The 26,264-nt window shown below is 37.5% G+C and overlaps 1 protein-coding gene across 1 annotated transcript; it reads right to left on the reverse strand.

Moving 5' to 3' along the window:
* Positions 1-204: 204 nt before the first annotated feature.
* LOC106069397 (uncharacterized) lies at positions 205-25,795 on the reverse strand. The gene is made up of 8 exons (XM_056045638.1): positions 25,209-25,795; positions 23,930-24,142; positions 21,789-21,944; positions 10,962-10,985; positions 9,895-10,311; positions 8,691-8,798; positions 6,864-7,084; positions 205-878 (listed from the first exon to the last, which is right to left on the reverse strand). Exons 1-8 carry the CDS (start codon positions 25,270-25,272, stop codon positions 675-677), a joined length of 1,407 nt encoding a protein of 468 aa, XP_055901613.1. The 5' UTR covers positions 25,273-25,795; the 3' UTR covers positions 205-674.
* Between the last annotated feature and the right edge of the window lie 469 nt (positions 25,796-26,264).

The raw sequence follows: 26,264 nt of genomic DNA on the forward strand, positions 1-26,264 counted from the left end.
TGTGGCTGCCTGGTCATGCTGTTTGCGCGCTGGACTGTCGTCCGAATTAACGATGGTCCCTGGTTCAAGCCCTGCACGCTCCCATCCCCTGTCGTCCTGCGGGAGGTTTGGACTAGGAAGTAAACTATCTTCAACTGTGAAGGAACATCCGAAACATGTCAAACATTTTACAAACAAATCATACAACGAAGGCATGTGGTGGGTTGTCCATGTAATAAACATAACAATTAATAATCGCATATGTCTTCCCCGCTGGCCGAGTCAGAAAATGCGGACGTTACACTTTGTACAATTTATTCATATGCGTAGGAATGATTGCCACTTTATAAGTCTTTATAAACTATAGTAATGTACTTATTCTTGGTGTACTGTTCTATGCATTGGAACCAGTTATGATGGGTACTTAGAATAATAAACACAAAAGATTTTTTTTAATGATACAATGATATAATATACAAATATCTCTAAAACATATTGTCGTTAAATTTCTTTTCGTAAACTATTAAAGAATCAGGATCCATTCTTATTTGTCTAATTATGATATCAACAAAATTAATATATTTTGTCGTCACACAGTGCATAAAAAAGTATTTATATTAATGCTGCAATGTTTTCCGGTTCATATTTTATAAGCTGCTAGCTAGGACACAGTATTGTCACATGAAGCAGTGAGGTCATTCAGGCGTGACTTTGCCGTCTGACGGCCTTCTCTTTTTCTTGACCCTTGTTTGCATAAAGCTGGCGCAGGACGTCATGTCCAGAAGCAGAACACTGCCAAACACAAACACAATGACCACTATCCCAACAAAGCCAACAGCCTTCGCTGACCGCCGTCCATCTTCCACACTGACCTTCTGTCTGATGGTGGAAGATAAGGTCTGAAACAAAATATTTGAAACTTTCTTAAATATATACAAATAATTTCTGAGAGATCTATGGTGCAATAACGCAAACCCTATCCGCTTCTATGGCCGACGGTTAATCAGGTTGCCATGTTGCCAGCACAACGACCAACTGTCTTTACTTCCAAAACTTTCCTCAGGAGCCATTATGGTTTTCGGATTAGGGCCTTCGAAAAAACAAAAACAACATTAACTCAGAAATTAAAAATCCCAGTATTCACCTAGATATGAATTTAAGACCTACGATGCGGAAGCCAGGCCCATTACCATGGGAAAGGTTTAATGATTTCAATCTGATAAAGTAGATTTTCTTACATGGAGGGTAATCCAATAGGAAACAAACTTTTTTGGTGTATTAAATTGTTATGAACATAAAGATAAGAGAGTCGAAAACCATGTCCGCTTAGAATGGCTTTAACACACTGAATGACTACACAATACACATTTCGTGAATACATTCTCACGGACGAGTTACAAGCACATGTAAACATAAGAACGACAACCGATACAGAATATAATTTTCATAACACCGGTGTGCAGGGCCGGTCCTAACAATTGCGGGGCCTAGTCTGGGTGAAAATTAAGATTTTGTATTAGAAAATGAATGGCACACACTAATGACAATTTTGACTATTTTTGTGGAGAAATTTTATAAATACAGGACATTTCCAGGAATTTTTCGTATACATTTTACAATTTAATAATTACACATAGAATTAGAGCGGGGCCTATGAAAACGCGGGGCCCACTGCGACCGCATAGGTTGCAGTGGTCTAAGACCGGCCCTGCCGGTGTGCAAAATAAAAAACGTGCTTTTTAAAAGGTATATATATATGTATATATATATATATATATATATATATATATATATATATATATATATATATATATATATAGTTCGTCCATCGTAGTTCGATGATGACCACTTTTGTCATCCAGGGGGGCTGAGGACTTTGCACTGGGGTTTTATGTCTCCTCGAGTGGCTGGTGAGACCTACGTGTGCCCGGAATGTTCGGCTGCACATATGCACTTTCTAACACATTTAAGCCGATTCTGTTATAAAAAAAAAAAAAAAAACAGGTTACAAAGACACCCCCTCCCCCCACATCCGAAGTGGTCCACCCAGGCAGGTAAAAAGGCAGGTTGCAACATTTTCAGAAAGAATATCAGATTAAAATTCTATCAAAGGCAAAAGACAAGAGTTGGGTGTTGCATGGCCGTGTCACGCGATATAATGAAAAACAACTTTTTATTATTTTTTTTTTAATTATCTTCCTTGTGTACATACTGAATAGAGTTTTTCTATTTTAAAAAAAAAAGTAAAATTATTGTTTTTTTTTGTAAATGTATAGTTAGTAAGGGGAGGCGCGGTGGTGGATCAGCAAATCGCTTGACTTCCGAACCGGAAGTCCCGGGTTCGAATCCTGGTGAAGACTGGGATTTTTAATTTCGGGATCTTCGGCGCCTCTGAGTCCACCCAGCTCTAATGGGTAACTGACATTAGTTTGGGAAAAAGTAAAGGCGGTTGGTCGTTGTGCTGGTCAATGACACCCTCGTGAATCGTAGGCCACAGAAACAGATGACCTTTAACTCATCTGCCCTATACACCACAAGGTCTGAAATGGGAACTTTTTTTTATCGTCAATATGACAGAACTTGCTAAACTGCAATACAATTATAAACAAATTTTGTCCAAAAACTTAATTCTTTTAGCATAAATAAGTTGAAAGTCTGTAAATGGTAACCTCCCTTACTAAATAGCCTCTCATGTTTTTTTAGTTTTAATAGTGAATAGTTGTAAAAATGGTGTATTTTTATTTAAAAAACAAACTGTTTATATAGTTGATTTTAAAAATAACATTTTTCGTTTTCAGAAAATAAATAGTGGCCCCTGCATCAGAACTTTATTTTAATGGTCTAAAATATCACGATGTTGGATTTTCAATATCTTTCCAGTTTACGAGATCTAAACGGGACGGACAGACCGACGGACGGACGGACCACACAAAACTAATAGCGTCTATTTCCCTTGAGGGGTGCGCTAAAAATACAACAACAAAAAAAAAAAAACACAATATGGTGGAAGCATGAAATTTCCATTCTACGACACTAGAGTAGTTCAAAACTTCATTAAAAACAAATGGGAATTTTAATTTTTGAAATTTTAAGCCAGTGTATTCAATGATAAAATGAAGCTTAGAATTTTAGATCCACTTTTGTTTTATAGTTGGCAGCATTTCAAGATCAAGATCGGTGGGAAGCGTGGTCGAGAGGACAAGTGCGCTTGACCTTAGCTTGTCTTGGCTACCTAGAATGGGGCTCGAGGTTCGACACTCGACTCTGGCAGAGTTGCGTTTACTGAGCGCCTAAAGGCAGCACGGAAAACCAACTCCTAGATACCCCCTCCCCCCACCGGTCCACAAATGAGATTGGACCAAAGCGCTCTGAGCATGCTATAAGCATGAAAGTAGCGCTATATAAAAGCTATAATAATAATCAATTCAACGTCCATGATATCTTTTCGATTTATCATGAAAATCTCCAATTATCTTCTCCTTACTAACTATTATGTTTTAAGGAGTTTTAAGTTTTTTAAGTTTAGGATATAAGGAAGTTATATGCTTTATATTGTAAGAAGTCTTGAAGTGTTTTGTTTTAAGAAGTTTTAAGTTTTAGGTTTTAAGCTTTATTAGGTCTTACGTTCTTAGGTCTTAGGTTTTAAATTCTTCGTTTGAAGTTTAAAGTTTTAGGTTTATAGTTTTAGGTTTTAAGGTTTAGGTTTAAAAGAAGTTTTTAGTTGTTAGTTTTAAGTTCTACGCTTTGGGTTTGAAGTTTTAGGTTTTTATGTTTTATTAGGTTTTAAGTTGTAAATTTCATTAAGTTTTAGGTTTTAAGAGGTTTTAAGTTTTATTAGATTTTAGGTTTTTTATCACAAACGTTCCTTATAAACGAATAAAGCAATTCTCCAACTGATAGCCTATACTTGTATCCTTGACGTTCAGGTTTATCAGAGAATGAAACTCAACTAAAAAAATTTAACTTGCTTGAAAAGAAAAGAAAATTATATGAATTTTTTCTTATGGTAAGAAATATGAAAAACTATTTTTTTTACCTGATTATTTTATATGGTTATATTTCTGCATTTTGACAAAATATCTAATTCGCAAATTTTTTTTTTTTTTTTTGTAGTCAGAGGTATAAATATGTGAGCAATTTTTCTAATAAGTCTTTATGACAATATTATCAAGAACTGCACAAAATATACTGTAAAAAAAAAAACAACAACAAAGCTTATATTAACAATAAAGGTATCAAATAGTTAATTAGTTTGGATCAGTCTTGTGATGAAATTTGTATAGATCTAGACTAACAATAATAAATCTGTGCGACTACAACGTTTTTGCACCATTGTTTTAGATTAGCGCAATTTCATGCTGTTGGCTTTCTCAATACGCTATGATCCTATCAATTCTGGACCATTTGTGACAGGGGTGAGAAAGAAGGGTGTATCTGGGGGATCGCTATTAAAATGCCTTTATAGTCAAAATTCGAATTGAGGACCAAGGCCTCCTCATCCTCCTCAAGTGAACACTCTAACCTCTATGCCAGAGAATCGATTATGAAAATAGAAGGTTTTGTTAGCTTTAAACTTCACAGTGGCGACCTACAATGTATAAAGGGGGATAATTCAATTTAGACCACCACATCAGTACACTATCTTTTGATTGTTCGAGATACCTAACAAAATAACTAATAACAAATAGTTAATTAAACAATTTTTATTGATTCTTATTTTATCAGGAAAAAGAAATTATTATGCTAAATTTCAACTTGATCCGAGATTGGGTGTGGGAGAAATAACGTGTACAAATGTTTAACCAGACAGACAGAGTGCGTGATATAAGCTTTTTAAAAATGGATACAATTCGGCCATCGATATTGTCAACCTTTAAATAGTTTTATAAAAGGAAACTAAACACAAATCAATAAAGTTTATGTATTGACGCGATCACATTGATTCTGATGGTACGTTATTGAACAATAAAGGTATCAAATAGTTAGTTAGTTTGGATCAGTCTTGTGATGAAATTTGTATAGATCTAGACTAACAATAATAAATCTGTGCGACTACAACGTTTTTGCACCATTGTTTTAGATTAGCGCAATTTCATGCTGTTGGCTTTCTCAATACGCTATGATCCTATCAATTCTGGACCATTTGTGACAGGGGTGAGAAAGAAGGGTGTATCTGGGGGATCGCTATTAAAATGCCTTTATAATCAAAATTCGAATTGAGGACCAAGGCCTCCTCATCCTCCTCAAGTGAACACTCTAACCTCTATGCCAGAGAATCGATTATGAAAATAGAAGGTTTTGTTAGCTTTAAACTTCACAGTGGCGACCTACAATGTATAAAGGGGGATAATTCAATTTAGACCACCACATCAGTACACTATCTTTTGATTGTTCGAGATACCTAACAAAATAACTAATAACAAATAGTTAATTAAACAATTTTTATTGATTCTTATTTTATCAGGAAAAAGAAATTATTATGCTAAATTTCAACTTGATCCGAGATTGGGTGTGGGAGAAATAACGTGTACAAATGTTTAACCAGACAGACAGAGTGCGTGATATAAGCTTTTTAAAAATGGATACAATTCGGCCATCGATATTGTCAACCTTTAAATAGTTTTATAAAAGGAAACTAAACACAAATCAATAAAGTTTATGTATTGACGCGATCACATTGATTCTGATGGTACGTTATTGAACACCAGTGTCCCTATTGAAGCTTTAAATAACGTTTTTTTATTGCCTCGTTCGATATATCTACACACACACACGCACACACACACACGTACACACACACGCACGCACGTACACACACACACACACGGAGATAGGTCGCTGTGAAAAAGGATCTGAAAAATATGTATTTTAAAGAAACTTAAAATCATTCTGACGTAACATTAGGGCAAAGGTCGTGGCAACGCCGAAAGAGACAACAAATCTAGGTCTCAACCACCAAAAGGTTGCGCCTTATGGGGACCTCGGCGTATCCGCAAGGGGGTTATACATATACTTTGTCTTACTTTTCATGCTTCTGCAACTTTCGATTTCCCTAAAGCTTAGTACTGTATCCAGGTTGAGATGCGGCCATTACCGTCTTAAATGTACAAGAGAAATTCGAAGTTCCCCCTTTCAGACCTTTGCGATCTATAGGACTGATGATGTTAAGTTCATCTGATTCTTTGACCCACGGTTAACGGGCGCAACGAAAAAGCGCCTTCGCTTTTACCAACTCAGAACAGGTACCCATGAGATTTGGGTGGACTCAAAGGAGCCCTAAAATTACCGAAATATAAAATTCCAGTCTTTTAACCGAGATTCGAACTCAGGTTCGGAAGCTTACCAAAACAACTCACGCTTGCCATTCGGCGTATGTATAATGTTCAAGTAAAATGATATATGAATATGAACTATATTTTTTACATTGGTTTCAAATATCTTGGCATTTTGTATCAGTGATTAGCTTTTATATTGCTAAATGAGTTTATATGTTAAAAAAAAAGGCTACTGTGGAATATAGAGGCGCGGTGGCTGAGCGGTAAAGCGCTTGGCTTCCGCTCCGCGGTCCCGAGTTTGAAACGTAGTGAAGACTGGGATTTTTAATTTCGGAAATTTTGGGCGCCTCTAAGTCCACCCAGCTCTAATAGGTACATGACATAAGTTGAGAAAAAGTAAAGGCCGTTGGTCGTTGTGCTGGCCACATGACACCCTTGTCGACCGTAGGCCACAGACCTTTACATCATCTGCCCTACAGACCAGAAGGTCTGAAAGGGGAACAATAAGTATGAGATATAGCGCTATTTAATACTGCTTTAGTCTTGTATGCGACTCAGTGTGACTTATAGCGACTCGTGTGACTCCTAGCGACTCAGTGTGACTCTTACCTCTGTGTCAACCTGCAACGCTTGATGTATCTGCTCCACCACGACCTGTTCTACATACGTCCTGAGTTCCACTCCTCTGGGGATTATCCAGGGGCAGCCGCAGGAGCAGAAGTCATCACTTGTCGTGACCTCTAACGCTGTGGTGACCTCTAACGCAGTGGTGACCTCCACGGATGGGCTTGCTTTCTCAATAAAACTGGAATTCATTTCTAATGTGACCTCTGGCGACAAGGAGTTTGATACGACAGTTAACGTGACAACCGAGCTAATTAAAGCTGAACATGTAAACCAAAAAAATAATATAAATAATCTATTTTAAACTAGAGAAAGTTGACATAATTACAGGCAATACTCTGGAACATATAAATGTTGTTATTATATTAATTTCTGCAGAGAATTTCGATTTTATTAGGTATCAACCTTGAAAGCGCTTTTTTATTATTGAAACACTGAACCATAATCTTCAAATACAAAAACAAAATTTAATAACATACACAGAAAAACACAAAGATAAAGGCACATCCCTCGTCCCACATGCTAGGACAAATTTGTACAAATACTCCTTCCTCCCTAGTGCTATTAGAGCATGGAATGGGTTGCCTGAGCTAGCTAGGAAAATTAGTGACTTGGCAGAATTTAAGTCATTGGTAAATATGCATGACTGAATGCATGACGCGTAGGACGTAATCATCTTCTTTTTTGAAGTAACGTCTGTATTGTATAAGATAAGATAATTACAATTATTTCAACGTATGAAAAACTGTGGTCCCATATATCCATATAATAAATACATCTTAGCCTTTATCTTAATCATGTAGACAAAATACCACATCGTTTACTTCCATAAGATGTAAGATAATCTTATACAGGGTAAGATAATCTGCCGGTCGTTCCTTTTTAAGGTATACTAATACATCAAGAGAGAGAGAGTGAGAGAGAGACAGAGGCCAGGTGCTGCATTTTTTTTTACAACACAGTCGATGACACATAAACACATATGCACACAGTTGTGAGTAAAGAGAGGAAGAATGGTATAGGCGAAAATAAAGAGTGTGTGTGATGTTGGTAGGGAACCCGGTTATCTATATCCTCCCCTGGCTAAACCCATCAAACCAACCTTGACATTATCTGGGAGCAGGTTTCCGTGTTAACTTTACAAAACTTAATTTTAAAGAAAACAATTTTTAAAAAATTTGCTAAAGACCAGGATTCGAAATTATTAAAACTAACAAAAAAATAATTTAAAAAATCAAAGATTCAGCTAAGCACGCTTCGACGCTAGCTTTGCAAATTCAATAATTATACTCTTTAAATATTTAATTTTTTTCGGCATTAATGGCTCGATACAGAGGTGAGTACCCTATCAGGGAATGTCAGCTGTCAACTTATGTTTTCCCGTTTTATTGAACAGTGGATTAGGGGTGGATTAAAGTGGATTAAGCATGTCATGAAAATGAGGTATCAAAATTTAAAGTGGGTATAACATGCATTGTAAGTAGATTGTGTGTGGATTGAGAGTGGATTGTCAGAGAATTAAAGGTGGACAGAATGTGAGCTGAAAAGAATGATTTAAAGTGGATTGAGACTGGATTGATGTCAAGTGCTATGTTGACGTTGTCATGATTGTGTGTCTATTGCCCTACTTAGAAACAATCGATTTGAACATGCCTTTGTAGCTGATCTTTCTTGTTTAATTTTGGGTGTTGACATTTTAATTTCAGTAATGTTTTATTATGAGATGAAATTATCGACAACGCCGAACAGAAGACAAATATTTACGAAAATAAAATATATATTCATAAACAGAGGATTCGATCCCAACTTTACCAGTTCCAATCTGAAAATCTGTGGTTATGGCAGTCGAGTCACGTAGTGTGGTTGGCAGTGTGGTTGACAGTGTGGTGAAGACTACATTGGTAGACAGAGCAGACGTCACTAGAAATAAATTAATTTTCTTAAGATTTTGCCAGAATATTATAATAATAATATTATTATTATTATTATTATAAATTGTAATGAAACAACAAATACTAGTATACCAATACCATGGCTTTATTCCACAAAATTAGACTACAGTAAACAGTGAATGAAACCAGCACGTCTCACATAACACTGATGCAGTCTATACACACACACACACACACACTGGACATGAAACACACACTGGGCATGACCTTCTGACACGCTGGACGCACACAGAAAATCAACTCAGTTACACTACAATTCTTTTATCAGTAACAAAAATAATAATAATATCCAATCAGTAATGATTTAAACCAGAGGCATAGACTTTTGAACAAGAAAAGGCTGGGTTTCAGCTCGGAATAAGTAAAACCAGATCTTTATTTTTGTCTTTCGTTTCAGAAGAAATGCTAAACTAAAATTTACAAGAACTGTGTCACTGAAAGTTTGTTCATTTAATAAATACACAGGATGTTCCTTTGAGATGTATTGGGACACAATATAGTTCAAGAGGCATCAATACAAAGCACCTACCACAAAACCAGATAGCTGATCTCAAGTATTACGGGAGGGAAGTGGAGATAGACCTTTATACACATATGTTGAACACGGCAATGGAATTGAGATGCTACAGAAGGATCCTAGGCATCACATTCAGAGACCACATCACAAATGAAGAGATTAGAGACAGGCTTACTGCAGCGATCGGACCCCATGATGACCTGCTTACTATCGTAAAAAAGCACAAGCTTCAAATCAATGGCCATATTACAAGATTTTCGGGGCTTGTAAAGACCTTCCTTCAGGGAACAGTACCAGGAAAACGAAGAAGAGGCAGACAGAGAAAGCGATAGGAGGACAACATAAAAAATTGGATGGGCCTGCCATTGAAAAAGGTTTTAAGGCAAAAGAAAGGGTGGAATGGCGAAAGACGCTCGATAAATCTTATGTGGTGCCCCAACGGTCCAATAGACTAAGGGATAGGTAAAATTAAATGTAAAGGTGATTGAAGAATGCAAATATTTAATGAAACATAAATAAAGTTTGTCGTTGGCACTCCATAACTTACCCTGCACATACGCGGTAGTGGTGTCTCCCATAGTGGTCTCTTGTGTAGTGGTGTCTCCCATAGTGGTCTCTTGTGTAGTGGTGTCTCCCATAGTAGTCTCTTGTGTAGTGGTGAAGGCTAATGTAGTTTCCTCTGTTGTAGTGGTTTCTTCTGTATTAGTGTCCCCTGTAGTGTTGTCTTCTGTTGATGTACTCAGTTCTACCGAAGTGGTGTCTACTCTGGCGTCTGTTGTAGTAACTTCTACTGTAGTGGTAGCTAATGTAGTGGCATCAGCTGTAGTAATATCTACTGTATTGTTGTCCACTGTAGTGATATTAGCTGTAGTGTTATTGACTGTAGTTGTAGCTACTGTAGTGGTATTAATTGTAGTGGTATCTGGTGTAGTGATTGGTACTGTAGTTGATACAGTGGTCGTGGCTAGAAAGTAATCAAAATTTGAATCAACCAGCGCAGAAAAAAAAAGTATAATTATCTTTATCATCTATAATTCTATATAAACGATAATTAACTCTTTCTCTCCGTAATTATTTATCACATTCTGGTGGAATCAACGTTGGTATCGTCAGTTAGGAGAGAAAGAGTTAAGTGTATAATGGGCATCAAAATGGAAATCGAGCCGGACTTGCGATAGTGCAAGCCTGTGCAACAGATCTAAATGCCTCTACAATTTAAAACTCTTTTTTTTTTTTTTAAGCAAAAGATGTATTTCATATATATATATATGAAAAAATAAAAAGGGAATTATATTAAATTTAAAGGTACTAGCCTATATTTGTTATGTTCTTTTTTTATTTTTAAAGGCATCTATAGATTACATACTGAAGCTTGTAGAGGGAAGGGAGCCTAAACAGAAGAAAAGAAATCCTGCGCTATATTTAGACCCATCAACCAAAACAAATTAACTTGATTAAAAATATAATGTCTGCAGAAACTAAACATTGACTATTGTATTCCTGAATCACTTATCGGTGTTACTAATAAAAAGAGAGTATCAGTTCAACAAGAATATATCCCCTTTAACTCTGATAAAATACAGCGATATTCAAAGTGTTATTGACCATACTTACCTACAACTGGCTGACAAATATAACCTGAAAAAAAAAAAAAAAAGTAAGAAAGAAAAATATGCAATATTGACATAAACGACATAAAAAAATAATTTGATGAAAAAAAAAACAACAACAAAAACGTATACGACGTTTGGATCAGCCATGTATTAAAATCGTAATAAATCTAGACTAACAAGAATAACACTGTGCGATTAATAATATTTTTACCAATTATTTTTATTAAGCTCCTTATCATGCTTTAAGTTTTCTTAAAAATGCTATGATCCTATCACATGTCTAGACTACTTGGGAAAATGGTTGGGATGGGGGATAAAAGTGATATCTGGGTGAATTCTACCGTATTTAAAAGCATTTACAAAAAAAAAGGGGGGGGGGGGGAGTGGAGCAATCTGAATAAGAACTTTTCGCTCACGCTTCCTCTGGCCGACGTGCTAACCACTCTGCAATGCTACAAATACAGTTCGTGTGGGAACACAAACTCAAAATCGGACCCCGAAGTGGTCCACCCAGGTAGGTAAAAAAATTCAGGTTTCAATATTTTCAGAAAGAATATCAGAATGAAATTATATCAAAGGCTAATGAAGAATGGAGAAAGAAGGTTGGGAGATCCTGTGTGGTGCCCCAAAGGTCTAGCAGACCAAGGGATAGGTGAAAGTGAAGGAGAAGTTTGATGTGAACCTGGCCTAACTGATGTCTTATAATGAATATCTAATTGATATAATTGTTACGTAAAGAGTCAATCTATTATTCAAAGCCTCAAGAAAAAAAAACCCACAACATTTTCGTTCTTTTAGTTCAGTATTCCATGTATAATGGACGGCACTGCAGTTCACACGATAATATGAAACACAACTTATAAATTGTTGTTTTAGATTACGTTCCACTTATATGCATACAAATTGAATTTTTTTCTCTTCAAAAATAAAAGTCTGGGTGGGTCATTTTACACGCTTTTTTCTCCCACTTCCCAGTCTCGGATCAAGTCCAAATTATGACTACACAATCAATCAAAGATTAACCAATTTTTTACTCAATTAGAGGTAATTAATTATTTTCTAAAAAAAAAACTGGAGATAAACCTTGCAATATTGAGAGATATAGCAGCACCTTCACTCAATATAAACTTTGTTTTTAAGAGTTTTAAAAAAACATTTTATTGCTTTTATGTAACGAGCCTGTCATATGAAAGCCTGGTCAGTCGAGACCATTCGTTAAAGACTTGTCTCGGCTGAGTGCACACTGATCCCCTCTCTATAGTGGACTTGTAGAGGGGAGGTATCTGGGAGAAGGCTTCAGTGCTGCCATTACGCGGTCAGCCGACGCGACTAAGCTTGGATCGGGATATGAGGTCGCTTGAAAGTTAGCCATGCGTTATAGGTCACTCCGTCCCTTATTTTTCTTGTCACGTGACACACAGAATGAACGTCGTAAAAGCCCATTCGATCAACTTCAGATTTTCGTGAGATTAAAATTGTAGTCCAGGCACTAGAACTCTAGTGTGAGAAGCTTCAGAACTTTAATGTAACAGGTTTGAGGATGAAATACTTAATTCTGAACGAATCGTCGATGAACTCAAGACAAAAGCGACACACACGAGTTTGAGATTAAAAGGAAAGAGATTTTAAAAATCGGTATTATGAAACCAAGAGATTTGAGACAGGGTTACTGCAGCGATCAGACCCCATGATGACCTGCTAACTATTGTAAAGAAACGCAAGCTTTAAATATATGGCCATATTACAAGATCCACGGGGCTCGCAAAGACCTTCCTTCAGGGAACAGTACCAGGAAAAAGAAGAAGAGGCAGAGAAAGCGATGACAGGACAACATAAAAGAATGGACGGGCCTTCCATTGATAGAGGTTTTAAACAAGGCAAAAGACAGGGAGGAATGGAGAAAGACGGTCGACAAATCTTGCTTGGTGCCCCAACGGTCCAACAGACTAAGGGATAGGTAAAGGTAAAAAAAAATATCAAAAGTCATGGTTACAATAATAAGACTTGTCTTCGAGTCCGAAGATTAATGCAGGAATGCATTATTTCCATGGTTACAATACTAATAAGTTATAAACACAAATTTCAAGCCTAAAAAAAATATTTTTCTTTACAAAGCTTATATCAACTCACTCTGTCTCTCTGATATAAGGTTTGTACACGTTATTTCTCCACAACCATTCGTGGATCAAGTTGAAACTTTGCACAAGTATTCACTGGCATAGACAATACATGAATCAATATAAAAAAACACACAAAAAAAACAATGGGTTATTTTAATTATTGGAAATTAAGTTTTGTTTGATATCAAATAATAAAAATAACTTCTACATTAAAGAGAGATATAAAGAGCTATAATGTTGGGATACGTATTTAAGAAAGTAATTTGAGTATTAATCTCGGAACCAAAAGGGTAGAAAAGACTAAGACAGGAAATATGACATGTTTAAAGACGCCAGAGGCAGTGACAATATGGACGCTCAGCATATAGGACGGATTGCTGCCTGGTCATGCAGTTTGCGCTCTGGACTGTCGTTCGGATTTATCGATGGTCGCGGGTTCAAATCCTTCCTGCTCCCATTCCCGTAGTTCTGCGGGAGGTTTCAAATAGGAAGTAAACTATCTTCAACTCTGAAGGAACAAATGAAACGTCAAACATTTTACAAGCAGGACGCCATAAAAGTTTCCTTGTAAATAAATGTTTAAAAGTTTAAGCGTTACTAAGTTCTTTCGGAGAGCGTCTGAAAGGTCAGGCAGCTGGGAGTTCAGGCAGCTGTGCTGGCGTGTGATCGAAAAGTCTTGGTTGGAGCACAATAATAGCTGTAATGAGGAGTTATTCCCCTTACATACGTTTTTTAAAAAAGAGTTTTTAAATATGTTGCTTATTTAAAAATAAATATTGGCCATTAAAACAACAGAGAAAGTATTCCCAATGTTATTAAAACACAACCAAGCGGGTCTCAGGATTTTCTTGCGCTATGCTTTTAAAGATTTAAACAAATCTAGTAGGCCTGGATCTGATCTATGGTTTACATTTAATTTAGTGAATAATACAGGAGATTAACAAAGTAAAAAAAAATATTGAATTTTAAGTTTACTTTTCAAATTTAGTAGTTTGTGTTGTTGTTATTTTTTTCAACTATGAGAATTGTGTGTTTTTTACTGAAAAAAAATCTCAGGGGGGGGGGGGGAATTTATTCCATACTGGGGGAAAGTTTGATACCCCCCACCACTTGATCAGGGCCGGCCTAAGGGAAAGGCAAACTGGGCAGCTGCATAGGGCGTACAATTAGTTTGAACCTCACAAAGGTCTAAAAAAAACAATTTTTTTTTAGAAAAAAAATGGCTAAAATTCATTAAAATGGCAAGCATAGCATGGCTTTGTCAATTTGTGTATACAATGTATCATGAATAATAAGTACATTTTTATCGAAGGTTTTTAAAAAGTGTAGAGGTCTCCACAAACCCCTGCCTCTAGGTCTCCACTTACTTAAACCCGGCCCTGAGTTGATGCCCGCACCATGCCGCATACTTATTAAAAGGCTGTCTCTCAAAATAAACTGCATATTGTTTTTTTTTATTGACCCAGATCTTAGCTACAAGTGAGCCACTTTCGTTAACACTTACGTATCACTTTTGCTTTGATATCTACACGTGTTTTGGATTAGAGTTATTTCCCCCAACAATGCTTGCTCCTTGCAGCTCAAAACTTGCTCTTCAGTGACTATAATTGGAAAGTACTTTTGTTTTAAAAATAGAAACCACGTGATGTTTGTGTCCTACATGGTCGACCTGCTTCAGGATGCCCCAAGTGAAACCAGACAGTACAAAATATGGACCGGATTCTCGGATGGCTTAATATCGACTTGACCTAAGTGCGGTAATCGATTCTATCCCAAGGATCGCTTTTCATCCCTTGAATTCTGAAACTTCCGGTTGCACATAACGCGATCCAATCGAACGTGGTGCCAAAACATTTAAACAGCAATTTTTTAGAAGTTTTTTTTTTTTGTTGTTGCAAGTCTTTAGCTCTTAAGTTATTTTATTACATAGCTTCACATGCACTTTTTTTTTTAACAAAGCTTATATATCAACTCACTCTGTTAATTAACTTTCGGTCAGTATCGGTAATAATTTCTTTTTTGGGTAGGGGGGGGGGGTTCTCGAACAAGGGAAAAAATTATACTTGACTGAAGTGGTAGTATAAGCTGAATTAGTCCCCTTTATATGTCGTCGTCCGACTCTTGGTGAGCACGTATCTAAAAAATAGGTCGAAACTATAGAAAAGATACAATCTTCGATGTTCCACTAGCAGAGTACTTACCGTTAGCACACTTGTTGACATCATTCAAATTCAAATCAAATTTCTTTTTTATTTTTATAAATGCTTTTTTTATTGTTAGTCTAGATCTATCGCAAATTTAGTTTCATGAGTGATCGAAATCAATAGATACAAGTACGCTTAATACAAGCTTTGTTGTTTTTTTTTAAGTGTAGACAGGTCTGTCACAAAATAATCTGTGTAATATATGAGGGTGTCTGTGTATGTACAATGCTATCACCTGTAAAGGGTGTGTGTGTGTACAATGGTATCACATGTAAAGTGTGTGTATGTACAATCCTATCACCTGTAAAGGGTGTGTATGTACAATGCTATCACCTCTAAAGTGTGTATGTGGGATGGTCAATGTAGAATATGTAACTGTATATTTAACTAATGTAAATCACTCAAAGGTTAAATGCAATTTGGGAATTATAATGTGCTTGTCTTTTTCAGACCGTCATCATGATTCTATTTGAAAGTCCGAGGATCGCTTCTGCTCATGGTGTCCACTGGTTGATACTGATAGTGTCTGTTAACCTATAGTTGTATTCTGAAGCGTTGTATGTCAATATTTAATGGTTTACCAAAATTTTACCAAAATCAGACTGATGCGCTGCCTTGTCATGGCCACATTTTTATATGCTTGCAAGTCTTGGACGCTGACTACAGAACTAGAGAGGAGGATCCTGGCAATGGAATTGAGATGCTACAGAAGGATCCTAGGTATCACATTTAAAGACCGCATCACAAACCAAGAGATTAGAGACAGGGTTACTGCAGCGATTGGACCCCATGATGACCTGCTAACTATCGTAAAAAAAAGCGCTTGCTTAAAATCTATGACCACGTAACAAGGTCTTCGAGGCTCGCAAAGATCTTCCTTCAGGGAACTGCACCAGGAAAAAGAAGAAGAGGCAGACAGAGAAAGCGATGGGAGGACAACATAAAAAGAATGGACGGGCCTGCCATTGAAAGAGGTTCTATCCAAGGCAAAAAACAGAAACAAATGGAGAAAGACGGTCGACTAATCTTGCATGGTGCCCCCAACGGTCCAACAGACAATGAGATAAGTAAAAGGTAAAGGTAAAATTTAGTTGTTTAAATTAATTCATTTGCGGCAAACGATATTTTTTTAACAGTAAGAACATTTAGCATACCTATTTATAGCTTCAACCTTAAATTGTGCCGAAGCATAGTTTAAATTGTAGTCCACACCCTCCCTACACAAAAAGTAAAATAGACCGTCCGTCTGATTTTAACACTCTGGTCAGGCGTACACGTACATATGAAGGCCTAATGTAATGTGTACAGACGATGATTGTAAGGACCATATGACCATACAAGTGTGTGTTTTTTTATGCATACGCAAGTCTTTGTACTTACCTCTTTTTTGGTTGGGCAAGAATATAACACATTGGCATGGTTAAGCATGAAATTGAGTAATATACTAATGTTTTGCTTAGCAAAAAGTCAACTCGTGTTTGTATGTTTTGCATATTTCGGATGTTTTTTTTTCAAACGTGAAGACAATTCACTTGCTAGTCCGAAACTCACGCCGGATGTCGGGGGATGAAAACAGGCAGGTTATGAGCCCGCAACCATCGAGAAGTCAGAGAACGACAGTCCAGCGCCGATTCCGCACGACCTTGCAGCCACTCGTAGGTATCTATATAAATAATTCTCTTCGTCGCCCAAGAGTTTGGACGAGAAGAAGAAGTAAAGGAAAGATCACTCTCTTATTTCTGCGGATAGTCACCCCACGAAAAAAACAAGAGGGGGGGGGGAGAACGAGTAGTATACACCGGTCACTACGGATGGCTGCCTCGTCGTGCGGTTTGCGCGCTGGACTGTCGTTTGGATTTATCGATAGTCCCGGGTTCAAACCCTGCCAGCTCCCATCCTCCTTCGTCCTGCGGGAGGTTTGGACTAGGAAGTAAACTATCTTCAACTCTGAAGGAACTTCCGAAACATGTAAAATATTTTATAAACACTAAATAGCAGCGCCAGACTTGTGACATTGTGACCAAGAAGTCATGGAAAGAGAACAAGTAATCTACTATGTATATTCACCCGTCACTAAATAGCAGGGCCGGACTTAACCATTGTGGGACCGTATGCGAAAAGGATTTCGCGGGGCCAAGTTTGGGAAGGGAAGCGGATAATAAGTGAAATTTAAGAGTTTGTATTAAAAAATAAATTTGTCTATGCATTTTATTCATTCTTTACTACGTACAGAATTACTTTACGAGCCTTGCGTGTAACAAAGTCATACAGTATATCATAATAATTATGTTTCCTACATAGATCACGCTCAATAGCAAGAATTACCAACTGTTTCAATCTATCTTTGAGAATTGTTGACTTCAAAAAATTCTTCATTAGTTTGAGGCGCAAGAAGCTTCTTTCACCAGATTACACAGTTACGGCTAATGCATAATGCCATTTTCATTTATCGCGCGTAGGAATGGCGTTTTCCATATTGAATGACACCCCAAAATGACTATTTTTGTCTATATATTTCCATATATTTTAAGGACTTTTTCGTATATTTTGCAATTTCGGGAGATTTCCAGGAGCCCCTGGTAAATTGACTGGAGGGCGCGGAAAATCTGTTTTACGTTATAAAATGGTGTAATTTAATAATTAATACACCTTGAATTAGCGCAGGTTCTATGAAAGTGGGGGGCGCCCACTACGGTCGCATAGGTTGCAGTTCCCTAAGGCCGCCCCTTCAAAATAGCAGCGTATGCTACGCCGCTGGTCGAGTAGTGTGTTCTATAGTCCAAGGAAGCAAACTCAGCAACCGTGCAGAGGTGTGGCTTGTAGCACAGCCCCGTAATTGAGGTTTTTCTCCAAGTTGGCAAACTCATTACCCTGTTAGTCGTATAGAGGCATTGGCGTAGCAACCATGGTGTGAAGAAGCTCATTGCGCCCGGGCCCACGACCACTAGGGGCCCAAACGGGGTTATGTTAGGGAATGGGCTGACTATAAGACTTTAAATACATGACATTCTGACATTATTTTAATTAAATCATGTTCTTTGTTCTTAAATTGTAATTCTAGTTTCCGAGTAAAATAACAAATCCATGTAAAGCTTATTACTGTAGTATTTAATCTATTAAAGGAAGATAACTCTTAAACTGTCAGTACAGTGTTTCATTTAAATGTAACGTGTTATATTTTTTATTTAATAATAATAACAATAATAACTACAACTACCTATAAGCCTACTCATTGTGAAAGTGTTTATATGATTTATAATATTCGCTTTTGTTTTGGTACCTGTGTTATTTATTTCTTTAATATTCCAATGTATATTGACTAGTTAAAATACTTGAATTCTTTGTATGAGTAAACAGGAATTAAAGGATTTTTATATGCCTTACTGTACTAAATGTCATACTAAATATATATATATGTATATATACATGAATCAGCCACATGTTGTCTTTCCAATTATCAGTAGTAACAAACAATTGTTCCTGGAAACCAAGCTTGAGATCACAATCGACTCATTAGGTTGAACATTAATTACTTGACAAAAGTGCTTCAAAAACTAACGAGACCAGCGGTTCTCAACCTTATATGCTCGGCGACCCCTTTTTACAATCCGCCTATCTTTCGCGACCCCCCCCCCACACACACACACACTCACATACGGCAGTAGAAGAATAGACAATAATAATCTATATTTTCGACGGTCTTAGGCGACCCCTGGCAAATGGTCAGTCGACCCCCAAGGGGGTCGCGACCCACAGGTTGAGAACCCCTGAACTAGACGAAGCTGATGCAAAACAGGACTGTTGCATTGTGGGAAGTCCTCAGGTTCAAGTGGCGACCATCTGAAGATCCTGCATGTGAGTCCCAGAATGTCACATGGATCGCCCTTCAAATGATCTGCAGAGACCCAGTTTGGTTTAGAGATTATGTTAGTTTTGTAAATAATTCTATTGCGCATTGTTTTTGGTGACGGTCAAAGTAGTGACGTAGTCAGACGAATGACGTTGCAGAATGCGTGTACATGATAGGAGAAGACTATGGCAAGGGCTTGTAGAAAGATGGATATTGAATAGACTGCTAATTAAAACATCGGATAGAGAGACGAGACGATCATCCCCATCTGTAAATAAACATCAGTTGAAATCTTCACAAGTTTTATTAAGTATATTTCATTGTTGTGTCCCTTGGATATTGTTCAAACTCGCATTAGACTAAGCGAAGTAGTGTAAGACAACACGCACAATCCAAGACAGGACAAGAAAGGACAAGACAGGACAATACAGGACAGATCCAAAGCTTGAGGAAATTGTTCTCTTTTACCCCTAAGGAACATGTCTGGCGTAGAAGTTTATTTTCACTGACTTGTACTCTCTCATTAGATACAGTATTTTTTGTTCAGTCACACTATAAGAGAGGGGGCCCAACTTCGCATTCCTGAATCCGGGCCCATGGGTACCCTGCTACTGTAGGGGCCGACCCCTGAGCAGGAGTTACTATTCGGTGAATCCCTAGTTGATACCAATGTTGATTGTAACTTTCAATGAAGGGCAATAGCTTTTATCTTATCTAATCTTATCTTATATTATCTTATACTATCTTATACTATCGTATATTATCTTATTATAATCTTATACTATCTTATATTATCTTGTATTATATGTTACAGATAAGATAATTACAGTGACATACTGCTCTTTGTTTATCGTTGATTGTAATTTTCAATGAAGGACAACAGCTTTTATCTTATCTAATCTTATCTTTTATTATCTTATATTATATATTACAGATGAGATTAATTACAGGGACATACTACTCTTTGTTTATTGTTTCACGGCTGTTACTAACGGTTCGTTGCAACTGTTGTTTTATTTTTAGTTTAAGACACAAAGACTGAAGAGTTACACTGTGTACTATTGTTATTGTCTACTACTATCTTCAGTGAAGTCCAGTAGGGCGTCGGCGCCGTAGGCGCCATGATCCCGTTGATGGTTAGAAAGGCTTTTATCTAACTACCAGGCCTGGGCATGGAGCTCTTCACCCCTGTCCTGTCTGAGGGCTCTCAACGGTAGACGGCCATATCGGTTGACTGGGCCAGACCGGGCCGTGCCGTGTACACAGCGCACCGTCCCCGTTCCTGGACCCCACTCGCTACAAGTGGCCGAGAACAGAGCTAACTGCGGGGAGCTTGTCTCATATTCCTATACTGTAACCGCCACTGTTCCGTGCAAAGGACCGCCAGCTCCAGCTACGGGTCACTGATGACGGCCCCCTTGTGGAACGGCGTGGCGGACTTTTTGGACTGGTGTGCGGGCTACTTGTTCCATCCCTACCCCGAGTGAGATAAAAAAAAAAAAAAGCTCACCCAGGGAAGCCCGGCAGGGCCTGGTTCGCTACTCGTACTTAGCCTATCTAGTTCCACCTCTAGACGCTTCCACCGGAGGCGCCACCTGGAATCCTCCGGGTCTATTACTATCAGAGTTACTTAGTAATTGTACAGTACATGCCCGAATGCCATTCATCCAAAGCCTACAATCATAAATTATGAACCCAAAATGTCACACAACACAGACACAGACGAGACAGTTTGTAATGTGGGAAAGTGCATGTCTGTAATGTTTGCCATACAGATGTACAACTTTAAATAAAGCAAAGTCTGTAGTATATATATTTCTTTATTCCCTCTATTTGACCTAAATAGCTTTACCCAGCCTCATTTTCAGAACGAGGTTAATATTTTATAGCGTAATAACAAGCCAAATATTTGTTTTAAATATTTTTTTTTTAAATTATATTAGGGAAAGTACAGCTCATCAGTTGTCATATGTCTCTTTACTGCACTGTTTATCTCCCCTTTTTTAAATAGAAAAAATTTTTTTCTACTAATTGCTTAACGAGTTGGTTCATGTTTCGATTGATTCTGCGTTGTCTTCGAATATAAATAATTGTGCAAGACACTAGGAAGTGGAAGAACAAACAGAGAGACAGGCGGAGAGAGTTAATATAAACTTTAAAAAAAACAGAGAGACAGGCGGAGAGAGTTAATATAAACTTTAAAAAAACAGAGAGACAGGCGGAGAGAGTTAATATAAACTTTAAAAAAAACAGAGAGACAGGTGGAGAGAGTTAATATAAACTTTGAAAAAAAAACAGAGAGACAGGCGGAGAGAGTTAATATAAACTTTGAAAAAAACAGAGACAGGCGGAGAGAGTTAATATAAACTTAAAAAAACAAAAAAAAACTAGAAGTACTAATTTATGGTAAAAAAAATTATTTTAATAAAATATATAAATTTGAGATAAAACTTGATCATTCACTATAGATTTAAAAAATATAAATAAATTTAAAAAAAACACCTGGCAGCATTAAAAAAAGTTGTATTGCTGTAAGAGGTCATCGTGACATAATAAGTTTTGTCTAAAACAAGAGAAACTACGCAATAATCTGACTTTAAAAAAAATAACTTTAAACACAGACTACTAGCATTCGAGGCCATACAGTGACCTACCTTTGGAGTCGCTGCAAGGACTAGAATCAAACGTGTAAGGGTTTTTGATCAAGGTTAAGAGGATAGTCAAAGTACTCCCTGGCACGAAGCTGACGCATCCGCCATAATAGGACCAGGAGCCGGTAACTGTCCGCGTGTCTCCTTCCCATTGGTAGGCTGAAATCATAAAAACAACAAGATAACAGAACTGTTGTGAGATGAACTCCCATTGGTGACAAGGCTGGAAGGATCAGTCCTCCCGTAGAGCCTTGGCGAGACACTCTGCTGTTAGGCGTAGTGCCTTCAAGCTCCCATACAGGTCAAGTGACTCTGCAGACAAACCACCCCGCAGCTCTCGGAGCTGCGAACACTCTTGCAAGAGATGCGTCACTATTTCCACCAACTCTCCACAGTGTTGGCAACGGGCATCAAAATTTTTGGCCGGAACCGGGCAAAATAAGCACCAACAGGGCAGTGCCCCGTTCTACACTGCGCAATGATAGAACTGTTGTGAAGACAAATATAGTCTTAAAATTGCCATCCAGGCTAGTGCAGAAGGTGCGCTCTAGCTTGTGCACTGCACTGCACCGATAATGACGTTGACAGTAGAGAGAACTAGAATTTCCGCCTAAGTAAAAAGGACTATTTCACATACCCATATATATATATATTATAACTAAACTGAAAATGGAGATCTTCTAACAATATAAAAAAATGTCATGAAACATGTCAAAAAAGCTGAAACAAGGCGTAATTATAAGTAAATGTCTTCTAAAAATATTGTAATACTAAATAGAGATGTCGCTGTTAACGGTGGTTGACTTGTAGCACCAAACCTCTGGTAGACAACTAAACTGCTGTAGGCGTATTCTATTTTAATTTATAAAACTTTTTAATAACTTCTTTGCGAAAAAAAAAACTAAATATAACTTTTATGAAAATATAGAGTTTTGTAGACAAATTTAACTTGAGATTATATGAAATAAACTCTGAACTCTTTGTGATTCACTACAAAAAAAAAAAAACACGTCTTTACGCTCTGGCATCCTGGAGTCGTCTCACGTACTTAACACAGCTTACGACATTGCCGCCTATCTCGCATCATTCTACAAGACTAACATACAATTAATGCTCTCTCTATATATATATTTGGAAAAAAATAGACTTTTATAGCTCATAACTAAAGATCTAGACGCGTGGAATGTATTTTCTTCAATCAATATGTAAACTCTGAGTAGGTAGTACGAAGGTTTTGGATAAAGTTATTATGTGTCGTTTTATCTTCACATTTCTTCTTCTTGAAACTGTCAGGTAGAGTTGAGCCGAACTCTAAGCCAGCAAAAGTGAACAAGAGCTCCCTCTCACCGGCCTGAATGAGAAGTGTACACTGTTCTGTATGGCGGGTGGGTCAGACTCACGGCAAGAGGCCGCGTACACTAAGACCCCCTCCATTTTCCTTTTCTATACCAGGCTAACCGTACAGGACACGCCATTTATGTAACAGCCCCTTGAGGAACAGCGCCTGGATTGTGACAAGGTTGTGGGAGCTTTTTTCCAACTCTGCGCAGTGCATTGAGGATGCTCTCGCACCCCTTTAGGCACCCCCACGGGAGTCTTGTTTTGCTACCCTTTAGCCCAGTGATGACCAAAGTTAGGCCAACTACAATGTTGCTAACATTTTAAGTAGAGAAATGAAGCTATTTTCTGACGAGTAAAAAATATAATTGTCAAATATCACATGAATGTAGTACCAAATCCAAAGGGTTCTGGTAAAATAGTTTCAGAACAATTTCATTTATTTTGTGTAGCTTTTCGGTCATGTGACCCGCAAGACAAGTGTTGGAAATTAAAATGGCCCGCAGGTCGAATTAGGGTTGGGCATCACTGATTTACCCAAATCGTTTCCTCTTACGATCGTTTCCACCCGGGCGCCACTATGAGGCAGGGTAGCATGCCCAGGTTATCTTTACATAAAGCGAATCAGTTAACGTCACAGACTGGTGCTAGAGTTCCACAGGCATCTCTGAGTCACGTGGTCATCCCGTTCTTCAACATGTCACGTGGTCATCCCGTTCTTCAATATGTCACGTGGTCATCCCGATCTTCAACATGTCACGTGGTAATCTTGTTTTTAAAGTGTCTACAGGGCGTGTTCCACTTACCATTTATTGTTGAATTCCATCGGGCAGCCACCCACAAGGAGCCGACGTTGTTTTGGTTGTCCAAATAACTGACCCAATCGTCGTACTCTGTCTGGGTCCATGGCTTCAGCAGCGTCATCCCTTGCTGGACACAGTCTTGATACGCTGAGGTCCATGTCGCGCCCGGGGAGCAGTACAGGTATACGCTTCTGATTTTATTACAGGCTCCGCCCACTGTGGACAATAAAAAATATACGTTGAATTGTTTCCCTTTGCTATGTTACGAGTCTTACTATTTATACTTTACAACATAACAGGAAGAGACCAATAGAAAAGAGCTTAATAAATGTTAATGCATCGTCTGCTATGGCATTGTGTGAAGAGTTCTCACGGGCAGAGGCGTAGTGAGGGGGGGGGGAAGGGGGCACGATGCCCCAGGCGCCAACTTCAAGGGTAGGCACACGCAGCCTCTATTTCTATGTGATTTCATGGAAATTGGGAGGTGGGCGCCAATAAGGTACCTTGCCCCGGGCGCACGTTTTTCTCACTACGCCTCTGGTTGCGGGACACACATTTAAGGCCTCTTTTAAAAAGCCCTTGCCAAAAACAGTTACAAACGACGTCAGTCGAACTAACTATGTCTGCGTTCTTGTCTGCATTAAGTGTGGCAAAATATTTAGGTCACAACTGGGTCTTCGTGGCCGCTTGAAATTCTGTACTCATCCTTAATCTTGGAAAGACAATATCTTATTATTATTACTGCACTGGATGGAGTTTGTACTCATGATAATTAGACACTAAAAGCATTATTTCGTTGAATTTAACAAAGGTGTTCCTTTGAATCGCTCCAAAGTCTAATGACTCTAGTTCTATCCAAGTATTTCGGGGCTATTGTAGAATAGCAAAAAAAAACAAAAAAGCTGAGTTAATAAATTAACTGAGTTAAATATAGTAATTGTGTTAAATATATTGATTGAGTTAAATGTACTAAGTTAAATACAGTTTTTATGTTAAATATATTAACTGAGGTAAATAAAAAAACATTAATTAAATTAATGAGTTAAATATATATTTATTGATTTAAAGTATTAATTACGGTAAAATAATATTAATTGAGTTAAATATATTATTAGAGTTTAATTTATTAATAGAGTTTAATATATTAATAAAGTTCTATATATTCATTGAGTTAAATTTATTAAGGGAGTTAATATATATTTAGTTAAAAGTTAAATGTATTAACTGAGTTAATATATATTAATTGAGCTAAATAAAATCTTAATTGAGTTCAACACATTACCTGATGTCCAGGTAAGAAGAAAGCACAGCCACCAAGAAGTCTGTCCGTTGAGTAGTCTGTTCATCTTATAACTGGCACATTTTTTCCTGTGGACTCGATCACTGACCCTACACCGTAACGATCTGGTTTTGACGGGCGACTGAATATTTCACTTTCACCGCAATTAAAGGGCGGATGGTCGAATCCATTTCACACTGAGATAATATCTGCTAGAATTGAAGTTTCCATCCCGTTCAAGTCGCATAACTCTAGGCAATCAAACAGAAATGACTTCTTTCCCTTGCGTTGACTAGAAGTACGTAGAAGTAATTTAGTCAATAAAGATAAAAGATAAAATCAACTGGTAGTCAAAGCAGTAAACCAATTGATGTTATTAGTTTATATACTAGTAGCACTTGGGTACATTTAGTCATTTAGTCATAAACATATCTTCTGAAAAAATTAATTCTGATAGAAACTAGAAACATCCAGTCGTTAAAACGGCTAAATGAAAAAAAGATCAGGACTTCAAACTCTGAACTAAAAGATCATCTTGACACCATGGCAAGCACATCCAATCAACAGGACACCAGAGACTGATACCGTCTGCAGTCTTTCAGGTTAGCAAACCTCAAGTTTTCATTGGAGCGTGAAGAGACATCCGGCATCGATCTGATTGGACACTTTTTGTTGCAATCTCGCGCGAGATTTCCAGACAGTGAGATTTTATTGCATTCGTTTTTTTGTTATTGTTTTTTTTTCTGTTACCCATTCATTCCTTTTCAATGAGACCTAGTTTTGATCCGAGATTTTTTTTTTAAATACTGTATTGTTTCTCACGCTATGGAATGTTTCCACATATCGCAGTCATCAATACAGGGGCGGAGAAGTCAATGGGGAATGCCTGAGGGAAAACAGTCGATTACTTTGTAACCTATCTTCATTTTGGTTGAATGGCGTTTCCTTTATGTAGATCTATGCCTTTTGTATTTTTAAAATTAAGTTGTTCACACTTCAGCAGTAAATCTGTCTATTTTTCAGTCTATGAAATTTTTCACCATTATTTGATCTATGTCT

The sequence above is a fragment of the Biomphalaria glabrata genome, chromosome 11, assembly GCF_947242115.1.
Source record: "Biomphalaria glabrata chromosome 11, xgBioGlab47.1, whole genome shotgun sequence".
NCBI classification, from domain to species: domain Eukaryota; kingdom Metazoa; phylum Mollusca; class Gastropoda; family Planorbidae; genus Biomphalaria; species Biomphalaria glabrata.

What these genes read in the sequence shown, in the direction of transcription:
- LOC106069397 (XM_056045638.1), bottom strand. Translation starts at nt 25,272, where the DNA reads ATGAACAGACTACTCAACGGACAGACTTCTTGGTGGCTGTGCTTTCTT. An exon ending in CACTACCGCGTATGTGCAGG is followed by an intron (nt 8,799 to 9,894) that starts GTAAGTTATGGA and finishes ATTTATTTCTAG; the next exon opens with TGACGTCTGCTCTGTCTACC. An exon ending in CGTTGCAGGTTGACACAGAG is followed by an intron (nt 879 to 6,863) that starts GTAAGAGTCACA and finishes ATTTTGTTTCAG; the next exon opens with ACCTTATCTTCCACCATCAG.